The 26379-nt window shown below is 48.1% G+C and overlaps 1 protein-coding gene across 1 annotated transcript in view; it reads right to left on the bottom strand.

Annotated features, from left to right (window-relative positions):
- Positions 1-25708, bottom strand: part of LOC146339034 (galanin receptor type 1-like) — a 50868-nt gene extending 25160 nt beyond the window's left edge. The window contains exons 1-2 of the mRNA XM_084812893.1: positions 25016-25708; positions 1443-1508 (exon numbers count right to left, since the gene is read on the bottom strand). Coding sequence (XP_084669019.1) covers positions 1443-1508; positions 25016-25708 — 759 coding nt within the window. The remainder of the gene's footprint in view (positions 1-1442; positions 1509-25015) is intronic.
- Positions 25709-26379: the final 671 nt, after the last annotated feature.

Here is a 26379-nt window from a genome sequence, read left to right as displayed (position 1 = left end):
CCTGACTCCACACATTGTAACTAAATCCAGTGCCATCTAGTGACTAAACTATATAATGACACTATCCATACAGAGAAGCTGCTACTTTTCCAAGAGCGACTTCAAAGAAATGAATGGGAAATAATTTCCTCATAACAAACTGAAACTTCTAGAACCCTTTCGCCATGCTCAAGTGTCTGCACAATTTAGTGCCTAAGAACTGTTATTCTCAGAAACATTTAAATACCAGAAAAAAAATTAAGTTTAGAAGTGAATTCTCCTTATGCTACCAAATTCCTTATTTAAGGGTGGAATCCCATGCATGTTTAGACCGAAAAAAGTCTTACAAGTCCCAGCATGCCCCAGCTAGCATGGCTAGCTGGGGCATGCTGGGAGTTGTAGGAAATTTTTCTGTCTAAACGTGCATAGGATTGCACCCTAAGCTGCTATTCTATATCCATTTACATGGGGATAAGCTCCACTGAACTCAATGGGACTTACCTCTGAGTAGACAGAGTATATAGGATACTGCTACTAGATCAGGTGTAGAGAGCCTGTAGCCCTCCAGATGTTGGACACCAACTCCCATAAGATCTATCCAGTATGGCCAATGGTCAGGGATGCTGGGAAGTATAGTCTGGCAACATCTGCGGCTCCATAGGTTCCCCATCCTTCTGTTAGATGGTCTAAGGAAATTTTACATCATCTTCTAATGTGGATTACGCCAGCTGGATTCTATTACCTGTATGGATTATCTAATTTGCATGTTTAATTAGCATAATTCTCCTTCTGCTGGCCATCAGAGCTGCAGTTGAGGACCTTCTCTACTTTCTAAGTTCCCTGATGTTGTCCACAAACTTTCAGATCTGTCCTCAACGACACAAAGGGCTAGCAACTTGCGTTTTTAAAACAAAACAAAACAAAAATGAAGTGGAGATTCCTTTGGTGCTGAACTGTGCGGCTAATAACAAATGCCATGTTTTTTTTGTGGCTTGCATGCAAACACAGAATACGCCCAGCTCTGGCGATATCTTCTTTGAGAATCACTATTGAGATCAAGATATGTCACCCTACATGTACATTACAATCCACCAAATGTCATTTCACAGGAGCTTTAAATCTGTATGGCTCAAAAAGATTAGCCTCACGTACCTACAGGAAGACAACTGTCTGCTACAACTCGATTATAACACCATAATTTCATACTCTATTGCAAAGGAAATGGACCGAAACCACAAGCAATCATTAGATGTTTATAAGATGATTCACCCGACAACACAGCCCAAGTCTAGGTCTCTACAAGCTTTCAATGAAACATGAGTCTGGCATAATAATTTTAGAGTACTGATGTATCACGTATACTTTAGCTCTGATACAGACATTGTTTTCAATATGCTTTTCTGAACCACAAAGCATCCCAATATTCCAGGGTGATTGGCTGTTATTTGCTGCTTTCAATTTACCTTTCTTTTCGATCTCTCTGATTTTCTCGAAATATTCTTCACCTTTTTATGAAGATGATATACCACCTAAGAAAAGAAAAAGAGAATATGCTGCTTTATTTCACAATAGGGTCCCCCCTCCCCACACACACACACACTGCCCCTCCTGCTGCATACAGGATTGTTTTTGCACATATTTTGCCTATCAAGAGAATAATGAATCTTTCCCAGAGTTTGTCATCGCAATGCACTGGCTCTCTTCCAGTCCCCTCTGCTCCTCTTGGCCTCTGCGCTATATACTGTCACTCAGCTGACAATCATGTACCATATAAATTGGTTGTAGAAAGATACGCTGAACCGGCTCCAGCCCTGAAGGAGCCATGAGCAAAATGTCCTCTGGTGGGACGCCTCTTACATTGGCGGCTTATTTGGCATTAGCAGCTGCAGCAACACTCCAAAAGTGGCTGGGAACTGCAATTTTAATTTCCCACAATCCCCCCCGAGCGCCCAACTCAGTGTCACTCCAGGGCATTTGAGGGAATCAGAATGGAGGCCTGCAGACCCAGCTGCCAAATATGGAGGTCCCGAGGCAGATTTTTATTTATTTATTTCAAACATTTGTATCCTGCCCTATATCCTTAGGACCTCAGGGCAGCGTACAGATAAAACCATTGTGTGGTGCAGTGTGTAATTGTGTCCATGTGGCGGATGAAAAGAACAAACCGCAAACACCAACTTAAATGGGTTATTAAATTGGCCACCACTTTATTGATTTGAATAGGATCGGCAGAGCCATAGGGCATGGATCTCCCATTGGGCAGCCTGCCTGCTGCCCGATATTCCTTCCTGGCCCACCTGCCAGGAGTGTTGGTGACGGGTGGAAGGGTCAGAGGCCCACCACAGTGCAGATTGCTAGCATGAACCCTTTCCCTCCCCGCTGGATGTGGCACGCCTGCAGCCACCATGCTGGCCTGGTCTTGGTGCCACACCCACCCAGATCCCTTAAGGGGATCCCACCACAAGGAAGGATCCAGCCCGATGCCTGTCACGCCCCACGAAGGTGTGACATAAACAATACAGTTCTACCAAGAGAGCACTCAAGTAGTTCAGCTTATTTAAACATGGACCACTCTTGCATTGAGGAAGGCGAAAACCCTGCCCCTCCTTTCTTGCTGATTAGAAGGCAGGTAAAATTCTTCCCCAGCCCCGTTACTGGCGACTGACTTCTGTCCATTGCAAGATCTGCTATTACCGGGGGGGGGGGGGGGGAGGTGGCCACAGCGAAGGCGCCAGCCAGCACACGAGGCCACGCTTTTTTATGAGCCTCAGATGGCTGACAGAGGGAACTGACTGCCGCTGCTCCTGCCAGTGGAGACAACCAGCCTTTTGATCAGCTCGGCGCTCGTGCGGAGGAGAGGCACCGCCGCGGCTGCTTCTCAGGCTCTCGCCAGCTCCCTTCCTTCCCTGCCATAGGACCTGCGCACACTCACAATGGCAGCTCCCCGGTAAGCAGGAAACTGGATATTTAGACAGTATAAAACAATAAATAATTTAAACAGCTAGCAACATATCAAACCATTAAGCAGCTAATACCAATTTAAAATCTAAAACAATAAAACGGTGCTACTTTAGGGAATGCATTTAGCCCTCAAAGGCTTTGGTAAATTTTTTAACTTGGCGCCGAAATGAAACCAGTGTCTGGGCCAATCAGGCCTCTAAGGGGAGGGCATTCCACAACCGGGGTGCCACAGCAGAGAAGGCCCTCTCCCACGTCCCATCGTAGTGTATGTCTCGCACTGGTGCGACGTAGAGGAAGGCCCCTCCGACAGATCTCATTCCTCGGGCAGGCATATATAGGGGGAGGCACTCCCTCAAATATCGAGGTCCCAAGCCGCTTAGGGCTCTAAATGCCATCACTAGCACCTTGAATTCCACTCGGAAGTGTATCAGCAGCCAGTGCAATTCCTTTAAGACTGGTGTTTTGCGATCATAGCATCATAGAATAGTAGGGTTGGAAGGAGCCTATAAAAAGACGTTCCAGTCAACGGCCTAGCTGCTGCATTTTGTGCTAGCTGCAACTTCCGAGTTGTCTTCAAGGGCAGCCCCACATAAACTGCATTGCAGTAGTCTAATTGGGAAGTTACCAGCATGTGCACTACTGTGGCTAGGTTGTCCTTGTCCAAGAAAGGCCATAGCTGGTGGATCAGCCAAAGCTGGCCTCAAGTAGTCCGGGCCTCAGAGTCTAGCTGGGGCTTCAGTGACAGAAATGGATCTAGGAGTACTCCCAAGCTACGCACCTACTCCTTCAGGGGGAGCACAACCCCATCCGGGACAGGTCGCTTACCCAGGACAGCACTTACTCAGATGCAAGTGCTGATGGGCCCTGCTGAGGGTACTGGGACCCTGGCAACTGCCCAAGGATGCCAGGTGCTGGCGCCAGAAGCCTGTGCTGAACCATGACTTCCTGGCTTGCAGTAGCTTTGAATCACAGCAGCTTTACATTTGTGGGAACAAGCGGGCCTTGCAACAAACTCAGGGCCAGATTAAGACACGCTGAGGCCCTTGGCCATGTCAAGATTCAGAGGCCCCATACCATAAAAAATAAAGAGAAAAAATGTGTATTGCATTATAATAGAAAGGTCCATTATATTTGCAAATACACATAGGTAAAGATGCAATGAGGAACAACTAAATAAAAGATATTTCTTGCAAAAACCTTTATTTGCATTATCAAATACCTTATGATTTCTTAATTACCATATATGAAATTGAAGACTTTTAATTTATAGAAACACAAGAGCAATTGCAGAGATCAGAACTTAGTTAATGGAAGTAGCAATGAAGCTTGTAATGAACAGTTAATACTGGCATTCTAAATAAAACACATACAGACTTGCATTAATCCTAGCTTCCATTGTCTCCTCCGAAGTCTGAGGTGAGGTTGGGCAACCTGTGGGTGATGTGAGTCGTCCAGCAGCTCTGGAAGGGAAGTTGATGGGATTGGGTGTGGATTGGGATGGGGAAGTCAGGATTCAGAATTTGGATGGTGGATTTTATATGAAAAGTTTTAAGCCAAAGGAATTTCAATTATAATAAATCTGAGTTGTCTCCAAAGTATTTAGAGGCCCTTCATAACATGAGGCCCTAAGCCATGGCTTACTTGGCTTGTTCCTAAATCCAGCCCTGAACAAACTGTTGCAGTGTGGACTGTTCCTGTTCAGGGTTCCAGCCAGCCACTCACAACCTCTTCAAGGATACTCCATTCCATTTCTTGTCCAGTTTTCCATCCCTGTCCCACAACAGGCAAGTCAGCATTCCGTGGCTACTGAGCATGCTAAGTCCTAATTGGCTGCTTTTCAGATTCACCCCTCCTAAGGTTCCCCCCACCCACACCAGCTTTTTAGATTTCTGCAAGCCTTGGGATTCCCATGCTGATGCCTCCCTCTTGTGTGTAGATGGTGTTGTTTTGGCTACATAAGGATCGACTATCAGAGAATAAGTCTGCTGCTACTAGTATATCGAATTAGGACAGAGTTTTGGCACACGTATTGCTGGTTCAGTCAATACGTCACTCCACATTACTGGGTGAACAGTTGTCATAGAAGGATTGTCTCCTCCCATATACACCTGCCCAGACCCTAAGATAATCTTCAGCGGTCTTTCTCCAGAAGCCCCCACTAAAGGAAGTGAGGTGGGTGGCTACTTAGAAGAGGGCCTTTTCTGCCGTGGCACCCCAGTGGTGGAATGAGCTTCCCAGAGGGCTCACCTGGCACCCACATTGTGCTCTCTTCAGCATCAGGTGAAGACCTTTTAATTTTCCCAGGCACTGTAGTTTTTCAGTTTCTGTTTTAAATCTGGTACTGTGTTTTAAATCTTTGCACTGTGGCTAGGTTTTATTTATTTTATTTATTGCATTTATATCCTGCCTTTTTCCACTTGCAAGGAACCCAAGGCGGCTTACATTATCCTCCTCCTCTCCATTTTATCCTCACAACAACAACCCTGTGAGGTAGGCTGGGTTGAGAGTCTGTGACTGGCCCAAAGTCACCCAGTGAGCTTCCATGGCCGAGTGGGACTAGAACCTGGATCTCCCGGCTCCCAGTCCAGCACTCTCACCACTACACTACACTGGTTCTATTTGGTTATTGTTGTTGTTGTAGTTGTTATTATTATTATTTATACTGTAGTTTTAAACTTTTACATTTTAATATTGCATTTTATCATCTTATATTATATGGTTTTAATTGTTGTGAACTGCCTAGAGAGCTTCAGCTATTGGGTGGTATAGAAATGAAATGAAATGAATAAATGAATGAATGAATGAATGAATAAATGGATAGATAGATAGATAGATAGATAGATAGATAGAGAAAATGCTGAAAAAATGAAAAATTATTCCCCCCCCACACACACACACACTTTCTTGATTTCAGCAGCCTAATTTAGAGAGGGAAATTGTTTGTTTGTTATCATTAAACTATTGGGAGACAGAATGCCAACTGTGAATTACCTGGAGATCTACCATTAGAACCTGATATATCTACAGCCAGCCCCTGGGTTAGATGACTTCAAAATGGGATTAAATCATGGAGGAAAAGGCAATCAATGGCTACTAGTCATAATGGCTAAATTTATTTATTTAAATGATTTTATCCTGCTCCTCAGCCAAAAAGCCTCCCGAAGCGGCTTACAAACAATCTGTAAAAGAAGACAGTCCTTGCTCACAGGCTTACGCTCTAAAAAAAGGCATGACACGCAAGGAAGAAGAAATGGGGAGGGACAAGGGAAAATAACACATCTCTCAGCAGGGCTGGTGGAATGGTCCTGCTTTCCCCTTTCATCTCCCTCGGTACAACCTCAGAAAGGTTGCTGGTGGTGACAGTTGAGGGAGAAGGGCCATCATGGGTCTGTATGCTACCTCTGGGTTCAGAGGTACCATGCCGCCAGAGGTCCAGCTGGGCATAATGTTAATTGCATGAATGCAGTTAACATGCACGAGATGGGGGTGGGAGGGTTGTTATGCAAATAGCAGTCTCTCTGAAACTGCTGTTTTAATTCTAAGGGAAGCTTCCTATTGTATAGGTAGGAGGAATGACTGTAGAATCAGCAGGGCTTAAACACAACTATTCTTTAATTCGCACACACAGAGATGACCACTGCGCAGAAACTTCACCCACGGTTGCTACTCCCAGCTCTTTAGGAGCTGCCAAGGTTCAAAACAATAACTAAGCCACAGGACCACCCCTCCACCCCCCCACCCGGATACATAACACTTCCCTTGTTTACGCCTCAAATATAAGCCACGACACCCGGGTTCTCACAACAGGTCAAGCTGCGGTGTCCCACCGTCCCAGGTATGGCCTTCATATTCAAAATGGCAGCCAGCACGTGTCTCGGAGCCCCACAAGTGAATTAACCCAGGGTGGCTCACCGTGATGTGTGAACCGGCCCACAGTGTCCGGGTTGCTTTGGCTTTTCCAAAGCTGCTGTTTATCAACACCCCAACCCCAACCCCACACACATTTAATTATTTTCATGCAATTAACATCACACCCAGTTCCGCCCTGAATTACCTGTGGCTGAGGAACAACAGCAGGTATGATAAATTGCCCTCATTTCCTCTTTGTGGGCTTCCCAAAGGCATCTGGTTGGCCGTGGTGGGAAAGAGCATTGCTGGATCCGATGGTCCAATAGAGCAGGGTGCATGTTCTTATGTGTTAGAAGCCCAGGTATTGGGCTTCTCAACACAAGGCTGTTAATGTGCTTATCTGCTTTCGGTTTCGTCACAGAATTGAGATCCAAGCAGTACACAAAGAGTGTTTCCTTTCCTGCTTTTCTGATACATAACCTCTAGGTGGCACTGTGGTATAATGGAATACCACAAATACACAAGTGAAAAAAAGCATTTCGCTTTCACAAATAATATCGCATTTTCCCTGCTCTAAAAAAAACCTCACCGAAAGTGCTCTTTAGACACATAAGCAAACCTGGAGGGTCCAGATGCTCCATGAACAACTGTGAATAGAGAATGACAAGTGTACAATAGATGCCTCATATAGGGGAGCCCATTGAGGGGGTCTTGCCCAGAAAAGCTCATTGTATAAATGGAACAAAGTGGAAATAGAAACCTGTCTTATAAACAGGGTCTTGTAATACAGGAATGGTTCTGTTTCTTGCGTTTTCAAAGAATGGTAGGAACTAGGGCTAGGCATTTGCCTACAATGAAGCATAAGTCAGAGGCAAGGATTCCCACCTAGGAGATATTCCTGCCCCTTCAGTATCCAAGGAGCTAGATCTGGGGCAAAGCAGGCTGGCTCCGAGGTTTCAGAACCGCTATGGAGCCTTGGGAGGGCTTCTAAGAGTGGACGGAGTGGGAGTGTATGTATGCAAATGGGGCAGGTGTAGTTCTGTGACTGACAGCTCTAGATTCCAAAGAGGGGATGAATTTACCAGGGCTGTCCTTTTACTTCCAACCATGGTGCTTTGGGGAGGGTACCAGCAGCAGCAGCACCATCACCACCACCCAGGGCTGGAGCCAAGGGTAGACATGGTTGGGTACCTGCCAAGTGCCCCAAATCCATCAGGGACCCACTGGAGTTGCTCCTCCTCTTCTGTTCACCTGCCTCTTGTTCTGACCCAGATAATGGCAGTGGTGAGAAGGGGGAGGAATAGATGCCACTGCCTACTTCTTGCCTGGCTCTCCGCCCATCAAGCAAGCAAGCAGCAGCAATGATGAGAAAGAGGAGGAGCAAAATTAGCTGGAGACAATGGCGGTGAGAAGGCAGACTTACTGAGAGAAGGGGCTCCATTGAGGGGGTCTTGCCTAAGGCCCCTCAAAAACCTGGAGCCGGCATTGCTACCACCTACGAGTTTTTGGAGCTCTTTGCAGGCCCTGCCCTACCATGAGGCAGAGTGAGTTGGCTACCTTGGGTGGCAGATGCTGGGGAGTCAGGGGGAGCTGTGTGTGTCACATGACCTGCCTTCTGTCACCATGCCCTGTTTTGCCAATTGTTTTGTCAATAGGCAATGGTTCTTTTCGAATATTCAGGGGCAATGAACACATCAATGGGTGAAGGAAAGACGTTTATTTAGCTAAAATAGGCTAATAAAGCAAGGAAAAGCAAGACAATACATTCCAAGCATAATGTATACGTTCCTTCAGTCACTGGGAACCCCATACTCTTATCTTAAGATCAGCAAATCAGATAAGAGTGGTGATGAATGGCTCCAAAGGCCTGGCCCTTGGTACCTGTTGACAGGGCTATCACTGAAATATAGAATCATAGCATGGTATGGTTGGAAGGGGCCTACAAGACCATCGAGTCCAACCCCCTGCTCAATGGAGGAATCCAAATCACGTTCCTTAGTCCTCTCCCTGCGCAAGCAACACACTCCAGGAAACAAGGCTTTGCGCTACACTTCTTTATTAGTTAATGACTAGCTTCTTTACAAAATCTAGGAAACTCTCATACTGCAGTGAAACAGCTAATCCACACATCTATGAATATCAATGGAGGAGACGAAGTGGAAGTTAGGGAAGTTATCAGCAGTCTGGGCAAGACTAGCTTCGCCAGAATGCCCCTCCCTCAGGGTCGCTCCCTCCTAAGTTGGCTTTCATGAGTGGCCAACCTGGCAGAGCGCCTGAGCCCTGCCCCTAACTCTTCCGACTTCACTCTGCGACAGACCCTAGCATCCCTCAAGTCATGCCCCTTGCCCTCCTCCTCCGCCTCCGAACCTTGGGTTCTCATGCTGGAGGAAAGGGGTGTGTGTTCAGCCTGGGCCATCTGTGTGTCAGGGTCTTGGGAAGAAAGGCTTGCCATATCTGAGCTCACTACGGAGGGTGCCTCCCCCTGTCCTGGTTGTTCCCATTCTAAAACTGAGCTCCTAGATATCTCCACAATCTCAGATTCATTCCTGATAATGGCCCTTGGAGAGGTTCTGAATTGGGAGGGTCCCAGGGAATTATATACTATCCCCTTGATTACTCTCATTCTGGGCATGGCCCCAGGACTTCATACATTCTCCAATTCCTCAACAATTAGCAGACAGGCAGCCCAACACAGATTGCTCCCATCTCCACTCTCAGCTGAGCCTTGACATTCTGCCAAAGTCTTTATCTACCAGCTCGAGCACAGCATCAGCAGCCTTAACCCTGGGAACCAGCACAGCTAGCTGCCACGGTGCCACCATCAACTGAAGATAAGGCAAAGGGAGGCTGGTGGATCCGATTTCGGTGGAACAGAGGTTCCCTTCTGGGTTTAACTTACAACCAGCCAGGAGTCTAAAGGAGCTATCCAAGGTGCTGGACCCTATCCCCTAAAAGGATCCAACACCTTGGATAGCTCCTTTAGACTCCTGGCTGGTTGTAAGTTAAACCCAGCATAGAATCCTTGCCCCACCGAAATTGGATCCACCAGCCTCCCCTGCATACAGGCCCAATGGCACTCTGGACATGGGCAAGAGAGCTGGTGCACCACTGACTCCTCCATATATACTGGTCTTGCACATTTCCACTACATGCCTCCCTAAGCTAGCTTGCTGCCCTCGGGTGCAGTGGAACATGGTGGCCATTCACCAATGTTGAAGTAGGATTCAACTGCCAGGCCAATTGGCTTCTGTACTTGGGCTGGGAGCCATCTTGTCCTAATCAGCTCAGACAGCAAAATGTCTTGGCCTAGCCCTCACTGGTTGCATATTTTGCTTTCGGAAGTTTCAGTACTTCCCTTTTGTTCCTTTCTTCCTTGTTTCAGACGAGAGTTGTGCACAAATGGCCTCTTGAAATTCTCCACCTTACTTGTGGGCAGAAAAATGTGGGATACAATTTCACCGAATTTCTCCAGGGGGAGGAGAAATTCTCAACAGTTTCTCCCAGATAGGGCTCCCCGTTGGCAGGGCTTGTAGCCCAGCTTCTTTCTTTTTTTGGTAAGGGTTTTGGGGGGTTTCGACAGCATCAACTGTCTTGGCAGGCTGGGCCCCAGTTTGCATCCACCACAATGCAGGTGGAGGTGGTGTTGTGTCCAGCTCCAGGGAAGAGGTGGAGTTAGTGCTCTGCCAAAATCTGTCCTCCAATTTCCTTAAAGTTTTCTTCCATTGATCTGCCTCATTCCGGATGCTTTATAATTTATTTTTGTGATGTTTGGGGGGCTTACTTAATCACAGCTAGCCTCCCACGTCCTGATCTGAAAATGCCCCATGGGAGGAATTAGCTCATGGTGCCTTAAACTGGGCTTTAACTGAAGTGTGGGAATCTGAGAAGGCTACAGGCAGCCAGAGAGATGACTGCACAATGTAAAACAGGACACTTATGCTCACTCCTTGGCCACCTCCTAAGTCAGGGAAGCCCAAGAAACCCAACCCCAGCCCTTAAGAATTTCTCTGATATTTCTGAACCATTAAGTTTTTTTTCAAAAGCAATTTCTCTTCTATCAAATTGAGTGAGAATGGTCGGAACCAATGTGGGAGAAATGTTCGGCACTGTTCTATTTCAGACCAACCCTTCCCCGAAATCCAAGCCCCTGCATCCTCGTTTTTGATTTACTGAGTCTTGTTGTTGCTCAGTGGCTCTTAGCAGGGGATGCGTCAGCTACACGAAACAGTGGTGCCAGCGAGAATTTTTCTTTTCTCTCTCCTCAAATTGCTGCCGGTAAACAACTGCCCACTGTTTACTTTGAGGTGGTCCTCTCTCTGTTAGGGTTTGTTTGTTTAGTTCTGTTCCAGATTCAGAATATTGTAGACAGATCCGTAGGAAATTTTAAAGAAAGGAACGAAAGCCATTAAGGGGGAGAAGCATTTATCCAGTGCTCCAACAAAATTTAGATTAACCTTTTGAAAATACAGTTACAGCACTGCTGTAACCAAGCAATGGATGTACTTAACCATTTGCGCTAGGAGACCTAAAGTACTTAAGCCAATTAATTAAAAGAAAATCCATCTATTAAATGTAACATTTATGCCTCTTTTTGGCATGCTCACCCAAAGCAGTGAGGCAGAAGGAAACCAAAGTAATGCCCAAGCTATTATAGTATAGAATTATTTGGTTGGAAGGGATCGTGTGTTCTGTGGGCTCCGTCACCTATTCCAAAGCAGGACTGATCCAAGGAGCTCAAGGCTGCATAGGTGGTCCTCTCCCTCTCCACTTTATCCTCCAAACAACCCTGTGTGGTAGGTTAGGATAGGAGCAGTAGTGACTGGTCCAGGGCCTTGCTGAGGCTTCTCGCTGAGTGGGGAGTTGAACCTGGGTCCAACACTCTGCCCACTACATCAGGAGTTGGATCCAGATTTAAGCTGGATCAACTGCATGGACAGAAGTGGACTTCCCCCTCCTTCTCACTGCAGCCCCTCCAGGGGCTAGATTAGTAGATGATGAACTAGTCTCTTGCAGTGGTGTAGTAAATTTTTTTGGAGTGCAGGCGTTCATCATGACAGTCCCCATAGCCATGCCTCCAAGGGGAGTCCCAAAATTGCAGGCAGCTGTGTTGATCCATATCAGCAAACCAGTTCTAGCAGTTTTCATCTCCATCAGGAGCAGGTGTTCTGTAAAGGGAATGGGTCTTAATTTCCTATTGAAGAGCAAGACACCCCAAATATCCACACACACCAAGGAGAGTTCAAAACTGCAGGCAACTGTGTTGATCCATATCAACAAACCAGTTCTAGCAGTTTTCCCCACCATCAGAGCAGGTCTGCCCATTCAAGACCAGGGCATCCCAGAATCCTTTGCATTGCAAATGGGATAGGATAGCTTGTGAGAATATATTCTTGATGGGAAAACCCATGTCTCCCCCAGATATTGTAAGGATTGCAGCTAAGGTCAGAGGGAATAGGGAAATCTAAAGGTGGTGGCAGATGATACCATCCCAGTACACCGCTGGTCTTGCGGCTGAACAAGTATCCAGAACAGGACATGCCACAGTTCTGAAAAAACCTTCATAGAGCAATGTATGAAGACCAATGGTGCAGTGGTAAATTTTGAAGTGCAGGCAGTCATCATGACAAATCCCCATTGCTACGCTCCCAAGGAGAATCCCAAAATTCAGGCAGATCTATATCAACATACCCATTCTAGCAGTTTTCATCTCCACCAGGAGCAGGTCTTTTGTAAAGCTCATGGCTCGTTATTGTCCATTCAAGACTAAGCTTCTCCAAAATACTTCGCATTACAACAGGGAACAATATACTGTTGCTGGGAAAATTCATTCCCTCCTCCCCTCAGCTACTGTGAGGATTGCAGCTAAGCTCAGAGGGAACCTGGAATTTGGAGCTAGGGGGTGTCAGATGATTTGCTAATAAAAAAAGTCCTGGCATTGCGTCCCTGTGAGCCCTGGTTCCACTACACCACTGATGAAGACCAACGCCAGCCCTACCATTAGGCAGAGTGAAGCAACTGCCTCAGGCGGCAGATCTGGGGGCGGGGGGGCAGAGTGGCAGAAAGTTTTTGGAGGGTGAAACTGTATGTGCACACCACACAGCCTGACCTGTGCCCCCTAAGGAAGTCTCCTGCCCTCAATTGCAGTAGAGGCTGCCACCATTGAGGTAAGATTCATCTGCCTGTCTGTTCTGCTTCTGTACATGGAATGGGACTGGAGGGAGCCACCATTTTGACCTTTGCCTCAGGCAGCAAAACATCTTGGGATGGCCCTGCCTATGAGGAAAGGTTGAAGGTGTTGGGTACATTTAGCCTAGAGAAGAAACAATTAAGAGGTGAGATGATAGCCATCTCCAAATCCATATCTCTGAAGGCCTGTCACATAGACGATGGAGCAAATTCTCTGTTGCTCCAGTGGACCAGAACCAACAGCTTCAAATTACAGGAAAACAGATTTCAGCTGAACAGTAGGAAGAACATCCTGATGTCAGACAAACTGTTAGGCAGGGGAAGATACAGTATCGGCAGGTGGTGGACTCTCCTTTGTCAGAGATTTTAAAGCAGAGGCTGAATGGGATGCTGTAGCAGTGGGTTTTTCTGCATTGCCAGAGGGCTGGACTAGATGACCTGTGGATTCATTCCCAAGATCAGCACAACCAGTGACAGCTTCAGGTTTTTGAGGGCCCTTGGCAAGACCCCTTCCCTCAGTGAGTCTACCTTCTCGCCACCTTTGCCACCAGATTCTCCTCCTCCTCCTCTTCCTCCTCTTTCTCATCACTGCCACCTCTTGCTTGCTTGACAGGCAGAGAGCCAAGGAGCAAGCAGGCTGTGGCATCTACTGGGCCTCCTTCTCACCACCATTCTTGTCTGAGCCAGAGCGAGAGGCAGGTGAATAAGCAAGTTGCAGTGGGGAAGCGGAGGAACAAATACATGGGGATCTTTCAAGTGGGCCCCTGTTGGGGTGTAGGCCTTGGGCAGGTGCCCAACCATGCCTACTCTTGATGCCGTCACTGAGCACAATGTGTGCAAAGTCCCTGAGAAAATCCATTTCTGTTGACTTCAGTTCAATACATTTGCTGCACTACCATTACTCAGCAAACTGAGAATGGGGAACATGGTTTTGTTTACGTACTCCCGGCCTCGGTGGGAAGTCAAACCGACTCAGTCCGTGCCATGAAAACAACATTTTATTGGGGGCCAAGTCCACAGTATACCCAGCACCTTGTCATTTGTGGTGGCACTTCCTGGTATCCCACAGGAAGGGAGAGGAAGAAGTTGCTGAGATCTTAGCTAGAGTGTGAGAAGGGTGTGTGTGGGAAACCCATTGTGAATAGGGAGGAGGGGCACGTTCAGGGCAACCTTTCCCAAGCTGGTGTCCCCCAGTTGTCATCCAACACATCTGGAGGACACCAGCTTGGGGAAAGTTGCCCCAAATGTACCCCACCTCCCTTACTGACATCAGGACATTTGGAGGACAACAGGTCAGGGAGGGTTTTCTTAATTGATGCAAAATATTGGGGGAAATCATCAAAAGTCCAAGTCTCCCTGGAAGGAAGGTCAGGTGGCCCTCCTGAGCCATGTGCATGGCGGAGAGTTGGGCTGGTGAGAGAAGGAGGGAGCAAGAACCTTCCCTTCTTTCAGAGGCATTGCTAGGTGCTTCAAAGCTCAGTGGTAGAGAGCTCATGCTTTGAATGCAGACGTTCCCAGGGTCAGTCCCTGACATCCAGTGGAGGCTGGTGGCTCCGGTGTCAGTGGGGCGGTGAATCCGCTCTGGGTTTCTGCCAGAACCAGTCAGAACTCTAAAGGAGAACCTTGGAGCATATTCATAGCCCAACTGATATCAGAACCACCAGCCTCCACTGCACCCCCCCCCCCGAATGGCATCTTCTGAGAGGGGAGCTGCGGGAAACACCAATAACAGCTTCCCTCACAGCAGGGGTGCAGAACCTGAGGGCCTGGCCAAATCTGGCCCTCCTGGGATCCCAGTCCAGCCACCTGGGGTTCCCCCCAAAGGCCCCACCCCCTTCCCCTGGCCCCACCCCCTTTCTCCCAACCACTGATTATTTGGCATTTTCCTGGCTTTTGTGTACCCCCCGCTCCACCATTCTAAAAGGTAGAAATGTTATTTATTCATTCATTCATTTCATTTCATTTCATTTCTATACCGCCCAATAGCCGAAGCTCTCTCAGAGGCAGAAATGCCTCTGCTAAGGCTTTGTTACTGGCAGGAAAAGCTTTAAGCTAATATATGCTGGGTTTGGGGGTGTTTTTGACCCCACCCCTTTTGCCCCACCCACTGTTGGAATCCCCCCCCCCCCGAGCTTCTCCAAAATGGAATTCAGCCCTCGGACTGAAAGAAATTCAACACCCCCTGCCGCCTTACAGGGAAAACAACAGCTTTGGAGAGGAAGACGTATTGTATCTCCACTTATGTTATAGCAAATATTTCTAAATCTGACTGTAAGTGTATCAATTAGCATATGCAAATTGTATGCAAACCAGTGTCCTCTTTTTTTGGCAACGTGTAAGTGGCCACCCTAGATTGTTCAATGCTGTTTGTTGGCAATTGGGTGGCTCATTCCTTCTCTATGAAAAACTCAGAATGATCTGTTGGTAACAGGGTACTTTGGGAGTATGGCCTCATCTACATGGAGATGCTTTTCTGAGGTGAGTCCATTTAAATCTGGATTTTCATGAAATCAGGTTTGCTCCTCCTGGAGCAAATGTAGCCAGTAAAGCAGGAGATAGATAGATAGATAGATAGATAGACAGACAGATGTTTAAAAACACCCTGCTTTCACAGGACAAACGGCACCTGAAACCACATTAGTTCAGGGGTGGGTGGGCAGAGTCCCACAAGTAGAACTGAATGTCATCACTTGTGTAGGTGCAGTGCAGCGAATGAGCGGAGGCTTGCTCCCCACCCCTCTCATGTGCTCAATAAATTGCAATGGAGGGGAATGAGTTACTTCCGAGTAAACATGCTTAACCAACATCCTGTCGCCCTTGTGTCTACCCTTTCTCAGCAGGAAGAAGGCTCCTTTGGGGACGATCACCTTCTAAACTCGTTAAACTTATGTGCACATTCGCTGGGCCAGATGTTTCAAAAAGAGAAGGCGAAGGGATTCTTCTGACCCCACTCTCCGCTCTTACGTGCAATGGAAGGGAATGAGTTACTTCTGAGTAGACAGGATTTGGCCACTCCTCTCCTCATGTCCATGCTTTCGTGACACTACTTTCCCTTCCACCAATCAGCGCTGCTCCCCTCAGCCCACACCGAAGACAGTTCAGGGCACACAGACTCCCAGACTGCACCGAAGCCGCCATGATGGGAAAATCGGTCAGAAAACCAGTTTCCAAAAAACAGGTTTTACAGCATGAAAAAATGTGCTTGCTACAGAGAGGGACGCGCATCATGTGCCACAATTGACCAGGGCGGGGGGGGGGGGAGTAGAACTGGAGTAAATGCCCCATGTAGATGGAACCTAGTTTTGTTCCCAAACAGGTTAAAAAACGCTGTCTGCAATCTACGAAATTACCTGTTGCACTGACTTTTCCCCACAGATGTCATTGAGAATATGTTCACTTTCATACCCTCCAGGGGTTAAAACAGGGTCAAAGCGGTTTACTTTACAACACCCGAGTTCTCACACAAAAGCTGAGCTCAGTGCCTGAATGTTCCTATTACAAATTGTTTACTGAAGGCTTTTCTGCACCAACCAGATTAATATCCTCTGCAGCAGCATGTCCTGCACTGGTTTCTAATCTGGGCTGTTTTATAAACTCAGCACAACTATTTCCTTAAAAGAAAAAAAAACCTTAAGGCTATACCCTCACCTGTCAGCGACATCCTTGTGCATTCTATGTAGTTCATGTGGGTCAGTCTCTATGCAAAAGAATAAAACAAAAGAATAAAACATAGAAAGGTGGCAGAGCAGCTTTTAAATTAAACCCTGGGGGAAAGTCGACAGGAGCTGGGAAGCATCTGGTTCAGGTTAAATCATCCCTAGGGGATGAAAATGATAACATTTTTGATTGCCCAAATGCAGAAGGGGAGGAAATAGGTCATGAGTATATGGTGGAACATGATAGCCAATCAAAGAGGCCTAAGTGCCATAGCAAAAGATGCACACGCCAGAGACATCTGGGGAGGGACACTGTGTAGAGGTGTTTCTATGCAAATGCCAGAAGCCTCTGAGCCAAAAGGAGAGTTTTTTCTCTATATTTTAAACTCCTGCACTGCTGCTAGGTTTTATTGTGGTTGCATTGTTATATTGTGGCTTTAATGTTCTATATATTTTAAATTGTTTTATTGTGTGCTGTTTGATTTTAATTTTTTGTGTGGATAACGAGAGTGGTTAATGCTTCTTTGGAACAAGGTATTGTTCCATTATGCTTAAAAGAGGCTGTTGTGAGACCTCTGTTGAAGAAGCCTTCCCTGAATCCCATCATACTCGATAACTATTGTCCAGTCTCTTTTATTGTCCAGTCTCTATTGTACCATTTTGGGGCAAGATATTATAGCATGTGGTGACCTCCCAGCTCCAGCGGTTCCTGGATGGAACGGATTATCTTGATCCATTTCAATCTGGTTTCAAGCCTGGGTATAGGATGGAGACAGCTTTGGTCGCCTTGGTGGATGACCTACGCCAGGAACTGGACAGAGGGAGTGTGTCCCTGTTAGTTCTGCTGGACCTCTCAGCGGCATTCAATACCATCAACCATGGTATTCTTCTGGGACGCTTCACTGGGATGGGACTTGGGGGTACTGTTTTACAGTGGCTCCATTCCTTCCTAGCAGGGCAAACTCAGAAGGTGGTATTGGGGGATGCCTGTTTGACTCTGTGGCTGTTAGCTTGTGGGGTCCCTCAGGGTTCTGTTCTGCCCCCCATGCTATTTAATATCTACATGAAACCGCTAGGAGAGGTTGTCCGGAGTTTTGGAGTTCGGTGCCGTTTGGCATTTGTAACGGACTGGATGAGGGAGAACAAATTGAAACTTAATCCAGACAAGACAGAGCTCTGTTATTGACCTTAAAGTGGCCAGGCCACTCTGGAACAAAGGAAGTTCAAAGGGAGATTCCAGCATTAAATTGCTGAATTACAACTTATCAAGAAGTTCAGTTCTGTCACCTCTGGCCTGAATCGCGAGGGTGGGTTTTAATACCACTTCTCTCATCAATGCCAGGATGTTTTGTATTATTGTCAGCACTGCTTTGTGAATGCAGATTGCTCTGTAAAGGTGAAAGAGTGGGATAAAAAGGCTTTAAATAAAAAATAATAAATTAGGGTCAACTATGCTTATTTTACATGAGTTAGCTCCAGGTTCTGCCTTCCACAGAAGGAAGGGCACTTCCGTGAGAGGAAGGGCTCCGCTTGCAGAAGGTCCCTCTGCTCAATTTTTGGGGATCCCCCTCCCCCACACACAGCTCACCCCGTTCAGCAGGGTCTCCTGACTCTCTGTGTAGCATTTTCCAGGGGCTGGAGGGGCTGCCATGGGAAGGCGGGGGCAGAGAAGCCCACTTCCACCATCACAGTTGACGCAGCATAAATCTGGATCCAACCCCATACATTTCAACTGAAATGTAATTGTCACAGTCTGTTATTCTATTGTAGCAAATGCCACAAAGAGTCTTATGGCACCTTAAAAACTAACACATCTATTCCAGCAGAAGCTTTCAGGGATTATAGCACACTTCATCAGATGCAAGGAGTATTATGTGGAGTTTCAGGTTTACTGACCTCAGTATTTACTACCCCGCCACTTTGTTGTTTTTGTCACCGTCTGGGGTTTCATTTCTCTCTGACCTCATACATGCGCGCGCACACACACACGCACATGTATATCTACTCACCCATGCATGTGTATATACCAGGCAATACTTCATGCTTCTGATAAAGTATTCTGTGAAGATTTGTGCCATAACAAAATGTGTTAGGCTTTAAGGTGCCACAAGTCTCTTTGTTGATTTTAACAGAATACTTAATCATACACTGGAACTGGCTGTACTTCTTCAGTGGTTGCACCAATCAATACACACACACATACGTGTGTGTGTGTGTGTGTGTGTATATCTGTCTGTCTGTCTGTCTGTCTATCGATCGGAGGGCACAAATGGGGCAAAGTTCAGTGGGAAGGGGGTGAGCTTTGTCCCACATCTTAGATTTCTGAAGGAGAAACAATGGTATATTTCACATTAACATTCCCTTTCTAAACATATCTCCTCTGAAGAGCCAGTGTGGTATAGGGGTTAGAGTGCTGGACTGGGACTCAGGAGCCCCAGGTTCTAGTCCCCGTTCAGCTATGGAGTTCACTGCATGACTTCGGACCAGTCACTGACTCTCAGCCTAACTTACTTCATAGGTTTGTTGTGAGGATAAAATGGAGAGGAGGAGGATTATATAAGCCACCTTGGATTCTTCGCAAGAGGAAAAAAGGCAGGATATAAATGCAAGAAAGAAAGAATGAATGAATGAATGAATGAATATTAAAATGAAGTACATGACGATAGTATTGCTTTTGATGATATTAACTTCCAAATAAGCATACTGACGGCTGCAGCCTCTTTATTTTATTTTCCGGCTTATGATTCAAGGACAAATTTGTACGTAAAAACTGCCTTGTCTTCCACTCATCACAGGGGCCAGCAATGGGGATGGGGCAGGCAGGAGGGGAAGCTATTTGTCTTGGGAGCACTCCCCACCCCCACCCCCGCATGCCCTTGTTCTCCACCATGGCGCCCCCAAGGAGAGTCCAAAAATGCTGGCAGCTGTGCAGATCCATATCAACAAACCAGTTCTAGCAGTTTTCATCTCCACCAGGTACAGGCATTTTATAAAGCTAATGGGTCTTAGCTGCCCATTCAAGACCAAGCCATCCCAAAATGCTTTGCATTACAACAGGGAATGGTGTACTGTTGATGGGAAAATCCATCCCCTACCGCCACCCCATCCCTGCCACCAGCTACTGTGAGGATTGCAGCTACTCTCAGAGGGAACAGGGATGTCTGAGGGGGGTGGAAGGTGATATCAGCATCCCTGCTAATAAAAAAAAAAAACCTGTGGTGCATCCCTGTGAGCCTTGGTTCTGCTACACCACTGGGTAGTATTGATGTTCAGGCAGGCTGGGATAACTCTAGGCGGGTACATAGCCCCTCTTCCTACTCTAATTTAGAGCTTTTATACATGAGGCTGTTAAGCGGCTGTATCTACTTATGGTTTCGGTGCGGAATTGAGATCTGAGCCCTACACGAGGAGTGTTTCCTTTCATAGAATCACAGAATAGTAGGGTTGGAAGGGGCCTGTAAGGCCACTGAGTCCAACCTCCTGCTCAATGCAGGAATCCAAGTCAAACCATCCCTGACAAGTGGCTGTCCAGCTTCATCTTTGCCTCCAGTGTGGGAGAGCCCACCACCTCCCTAGGTAATTCGTTCCATTGTCCTATTGCTCTAACAACCAGGACATTTTTCCTGACATTCAGCCGGAACCTGGCTTCCTGTAACTTGAGCCCATTATTCCGTGTCCTGCACTCTGGGATGATGGAGAAGAGATCCTGGCTTTCCTCTCTGTGACAATCTTTCAAGTACTTGAAGAGCGCTATCCTATCTCCCCTCAGTCTTCTCTTCTCAAGGCTAAACATGCCCAGTTCCCTCAGTCTCTCCTTATAGGGCTTTGTTTCCAATCCCCTGATCATCTCTGTTGCCCTCCTCTGAACCCTCTCCAGTTTGTCTGCATCCTTCTTAAAATGTGGTGCCCAGAACTGGACACAGTACTCCAGATGAGGCCTAACCAGTGCTGAGTAGAGGGGAACTAGTACTTCACAGGATTTGGAAGCTATACTTGCTTTTCTGCTACATAACCTCTAGGTGGCACTGTGGTATAGTAGAATAGCACAAATACACAAGAGGAAATTGTGCTTTCATTCACTTTCCCAATTAAACGCTGCATTTTCCCTGCTCTAAAAAACACGCCGATACTGCTGGTTAGACACAGAACCTAAACTAGAGAGTCACGGTGATGTCTAAAGATCCCATAAACAACCATGAGTAGGGAATGGCAAGCGCACAATAAATGCCATGGGTAGAAAGCCCTTAAACAGAAAGACAATCCATCTCAAGGTAGTGCAGAAGACTGTGACCAGGTGACCCATGTGTGCCTGCTCATTTACCATGTGTGCCTGCTTATCTACAGGCCAGATGCTGTTGATGGACAACCTCAAGGCTGCTGCTGCTCTCCCTTCTTCTGGTTCTTTATCTGTAAACTGGAGTTGGGCTGGACAGACCTTCAAATAGACGATGCCTTCAGATAGAGGACTGTCCTTTCTTGAGTCAGACACATGGCCTCCCTGAATGTCACACCCTGACCAGTGGCTCAGTGCTCTATGTACAAATGCAAACAGGGCTCAGCAGCTCACAGCCTCATGTGGATGTGGGCTGGCGTCAAGCTTTGCATGGTCTACTTATTTCCGTATTAGACTCTCGACGGTCTGCCATGTTTTAAATTTCCAAAGCACATGGGCATATTCAGGATCACTTAACAATGAAATGTTAAGCCAGCTTTTCCCAGCCTGGTATCCTCCAGATGTGTTGGACTGCAGCTCCCATCATTCATGGCCACTAGCCATGCTGGCTGGGGGTGGTGGGAGTTGACGTCCAACACATCTGGAGGCCACCAGGTTGGGGAAGGCTGTGTTAAGCCATCCTGAGGATCAGGGCTGTCCCAAGACATTTTGCTGCTGGAGGCAAAGAACAAGATGGCTCCCCCTCCTAGTCCATGTACAAAAGCCAACTGGACTGGCAGATGAATCTGTCTTCAACGCTGATGTTGGGGCAGCATCCTCCACTGCCCCTGGAGACATCAAGCTAACTAGTGAGGGGGTGCAGAGCAGGCCTCATAACACACAGGTTTGTCCTCCAACACACATGGCTGCCCCCCCCCCAGCATCTGCGGTCTGGGGCAACTGCTTCACTCTGCCTAAGGGCAGGGCTGGCCCTGCTGAGGATGCAGCCATGCTGAAGTTGCTGAGCCTGTGCCTTTCTCGCTGGATCCTCACACCAAGGGCCACCTAGTTCAGTATATATTTCAAGAATTCCAGCAACCAGGCAGCATGAGGCAGTCCACTGGAAACTGGCCGGTGGATGCAATCTGTCTTCTGCTTGCCCCTTTCCTAGAGGACTTGGGAAGAGCAAAGGAAAATGGAACCCTTGCTGGCTGGGTGAAGCCAAAACAAATGCAGACGAGAAATGGAGAAAAGATACTGTACCCAGAGAAAGAGAGATCAAAGCACAGCAAAATCAGAAAGGGATTGCAAGAGGTGGGAGAAAATATATTTCTTAAAAGAAAGCAAGGAGAAGGCCTGCTGAAGATCAAAGGAAAGAGAAAGTGTGGAAATGACGATGAGGGGGGGGGGAAGCATGCAGATGGAGTGAGCGTCCCCACTAGTCTAATTAAGCTTTGCAAGAGATCTGACCATACACTTCATGCATTCTGGGTTGGATGGTAAGGATGCTCTGTATGGTGGCCATGTGTCCTACATTACAGGGGAGATTTCTCTCTTTGAAGGCATCACCTATTCAAATGGCTGTCCAATCTAAGTCTCATGTAAAGAAACTCAAGAAGAGCAAATTTTATGCAAATCATCCACATCCTCTTTTGTCCGGTGTTTGGGGGCCATGTGTTAAGGGGCCATCCCAACTCCAGCCTGTCCCAAATTCCTTCATTTCTCTCCTTTTTTCTACCCCCTGTCCACCACACAATCTAGCGTCTGCACCCCTAGTTTACTCCCCACACTCTGCTCCCCGTTTTTATTCCTCTATCCACACATGATCCGAATGCCACCCTTTGCAATACATGGTTTCCCTTGATCCAGAGGGGACTGGGAGCAAAGACCTAAGGCTCCGGAAGAAAGCATGCAGGTTCTCTGAGCCTGTCTTTTGAAAACCACATTTCAAATTACTTTCATACGTATCATACTCGTAATTACAACTGCGACAAACAAACAACATTGGTATCACCATAAAACAGTTCAGTCTCCCTCTCATCATTAAATATTAATCTTGATGAAAAATAAATAAATTAGGGAGAAGTTGAGCAAAAAGAGGAAGGAAGAATTATGTAGTGAAACAGTCTGAAAAAGTATTCCCAGTTTCATCCAACCACAACACTCACTCATCCACAATGTGATGTGGCTGCAAAAAAGGCAAGTGCTATTTTTGGCTGCATTAATAGAAGTATAGCTTCCAAATCCCGGGAAGTACTAGTTCCCCTCTACTCAGCACTGGTTAGGCCTCTTCTGGAGTACTGTGTCCAGTTCTGGGCACCACATTTTAAGAAGGATGCAGACAAACTGGAGAGGGTTCAGAGGAGGGCAACGAAGATGATCAGGAGACTGGAAACAAAGCCCTGTGAAGAGAGACTGAAATAAATGGGCATGTTTAGCCTCGAGAAGAGAAGACTGAGGGGAGATATGATAGCGCTCTTCAAGTACTTGAAAGGTTGTCACAGAGAGGAAGGCCAGGATCTCTTCTTGATCATCCCAGAGTGCAAGACACGGAATAATGGGCTCAAGTTACAGGAAGCCAGATTCTGGATGAACATCAGGAAAAACGTCCTGACTGTTAGAGCAATATGACAATGGAACCCATGACCTGGGGAGGTGGTGGGCTCTCCCACACTGGAGGTGTTCAAGACAAGGCTGGACAGCCATCTGTCAGGGATGCTCTGACTTGGATTCCTGCATAGCAGGGGGTTGGACTCGATGGCCTTGTAGGCACCTTCCAACCCTACTATTCTATGATTCTATGATTCTATGATCCTTAACATGCAGCACTATCTCCCTGCTGCTTTTGCACATGTAAATCAGGAATACAGTTCTGAATATTCAGGGGGACATTTGATTTCCAGTGCTTCTTTTCTTTTCTTTTCTGTTCTGTTCTGTTCTGTTCTTCTTTTCTTTCAAGGCTTTTGCTCAGGAATCTGCAGTTTTTACTATGACATTTGTGTATTTTCTAGATTTCAAAAAAACCCTCTCTCTCTCCTGCATGGAGGACTGGCTCTATACTCCTGAGATGGGTGCGCATATGGAGAAATTGCTGCAATGAAGTTGTGCCCTCAGGAAAGGCTCCGAGAAAGATGAAAGGTAGCTCATTTCTAAACAGAGAGAGGTGCTGGAGCTCAGCATGGAAACCTCAAACCATTCCTGCCTTGCAGCTCTCCTTCCCACATACCCAGCACTGCATAGAATTAGACTAGACCAGTGCCTGGGAGTGGCCCGATTTATGAGCTACCTACCAATGCTTCAGGTAAGGTTTAAGTTCAGGCAGTGGAGGCTGGTGTTTACGATCTCGGTGGGGCAATGAATCTGCTCCGGGTTTCAGTCAGAACCAGCCAGAACTCTATAAGGAGCTATCCAAGGTGCTCTGTACCTTGGATAGCTCCTTTAGAGTTCTGACTGGTTTATTTATTATTGCATTTATATCCCGCCTTTTTTCCTCTTGCAAGGAACCCAAGGCGGCTTACATTATCCTCCTCCTCTCCATTTTATCCTCACAACAACAACCCTGTGAGGTAGGTTGGGCTGAGAGTGTGTGACTGGCCCAAAGTCACCCAGTGAGCTTCCATGGCCGAGTGGGGACTAGAACCCGGATCTCCCAGCTCCCAGTCCAACACTCTTGCCACTACACCACACTGGCTCTCACACTGGTTCTGACTGAAACCCAGAGTGGATTCACCGCCCCACTGACATCAGAGATATCAGCCTCCACTGGGACCAGGCTCCTGGCAATGGCCAGCTCCCTGTCGCCAGGAACCTCCCAGTGGTTGCTTAATAATGAGAAGGTCCTCTGCGTATGCTCAGGGGCACTGCCCTCTCCATGATCAACCCACATATTTCAGAGCTGAACTTTACCCAGGAGATCAAAAGAGGTTCTGAGACCAAGTAGTCCTGGCTTAACCTAAACCATGCAGAGAAGATTTGAACCACCTTTCCTAACCCCATGGTTCAAAGCATAAACAGGCTGACAGCAGTTCCTTAGAAGAGAGGGGAAGGTCCTCTGTACATGCTCAGGGGCGCTGCCTTCTCCATGATCAACCCACATATTTCGGAGCTGAACCTTACTCAGGCAATCCAAAGAGGTTCTGAGATCCAGTAGTCATCCTGGCCAAGCCATGCTGAGAAGCATCTTGGAGGGCCATTCGAAACCCTTCCCCTCCCCCCCCCCCTGCTCACCCACCTTAGCATAGCAGCAAGTGATGAGCACGAGAGGGAGCAGGTAACCCACCACCAGGATGGCCACCTTGTAGACCTGCTTGGCGGCAGGGTTGTCGGCCCAGTGTTCCCAGCAGAAGGAGCTGTTCGGTGCCTGCTGGTGCCCGCTCATCAGGGCCTGGTGCTGAGCCACCGGGATGGCGATGAGCAGCGACAGGAGCCAGATGGCGCCCACGCCAAGGGTGGCATTGCGCTTGCTGCGGATGCAGAGCGAGCGCTTGGCGTGCACCACGGCGATGTACCTGTCCACCGACATGGCCACCAGGGTGAAGATGCTGACCAGCATGGTGGCCATGGCCAGGTAGTGCACCCACTTGCAGAAGAAGGCTCCGAAGACCCACTCCGGCAGGGAGTAGATGGTGGCCTGGAAGGGGACACAGAAGAGGAGGAAGGAGAAGTCTGCGATGCTCAGGTTGAGGATGAAGATGTTGGTGGCGCTGCGTGAGGGCCGCCCTCCCGGACGGAGACGGCCCAGCACCACCAGCACCAGGCTGTTCCCCACCATGCCCAGGAAGAAGATCAGTCCGAACAGCACCGGCACGATCACCGCCTCCGGGCCGCCTCCGGACGTGTTTGGCCAGCAAGGGGAAGAAGCATTGGCTTGCTCGAGGTCAAAGTTGCCGTCGCAAGCGGTGGCGTTGGCCCCATCCTCCTCCATGGAGCTGGCTCACTTCATGGGCCCCCACGCACACCCGAGGGCGCAGCCCTGCCTCTCCGGCCCCTCCCGGGAAACTTGGACTTTTGCCCCGAGGGGTGGGGACTCGTAGCCCCGATGCCGAAGGCTCCTGCTCCGGGGTGGGGACCTGTCGGGTCGAGGACGGCCCCTCTCCAGACCCCCTCTCCGGCGCCGCGGTCAACGCGGGTCTTCCCCGCCCTGCCCCGCAAAGCCCAGGCAGCTGCGTGCGCGTCTCCCGCGTCCGCGCTCCTCCCGCGGGCGCTGAAATCCAAAGGACGGGGCAAAGCCGGGCCCGCCTAGCGCGGCCGCCTGAGCGCCTCCGAAGGAGCGGCCGCCGAGGAGGGTCGCGAGCTCCAGCTCCTCCTTTTGCTCTGCAGCCGGAGGGGGGGGAGGGAGGGGAGGGGAGGGGGCTCTCAGCTGACCGGCGAAGGCGCGAGCGGGGGCGGCTTTTCGCCCGGCGCTCTTGTTTTCTCCCCCTTTTCCAGATCTGCAGCGCAAACTGGAAAACCCAAACCGGCGGACTTGGTCTGACAGCCCCTCTACTCCGCTCGCTGTGCCGCGTTAAAGAGCAGCCACGCGGGAGGAGGCGTTGCTCAGCCGCCGTCTTCATCATGGCAGCCCAGCACCCTAGATCGCAAGAGGAACGTGATGCC

This window comes from Heloderma suspectum, chromosome 8 (assembly GCF_057233095.1).
Source record: "Heloderma suspectum isolate Gila_16-S chromosome 8, 16-S_ref, whole genome shotgun sequence".
In the NCBI taxonomy this organism is placed as follows: domain Eukaryota; kingdom Metazoa; phylum Chordata; class Lepidosauria; order Squamata; family Helodermatidae; genus Heloderma; species Heloderma suspectum.
The sequence above is the reverse complement of the archived record's forward strand: the minus strand, read 5'-3'. Positions and strand labels throughout refer to the sequence as shown.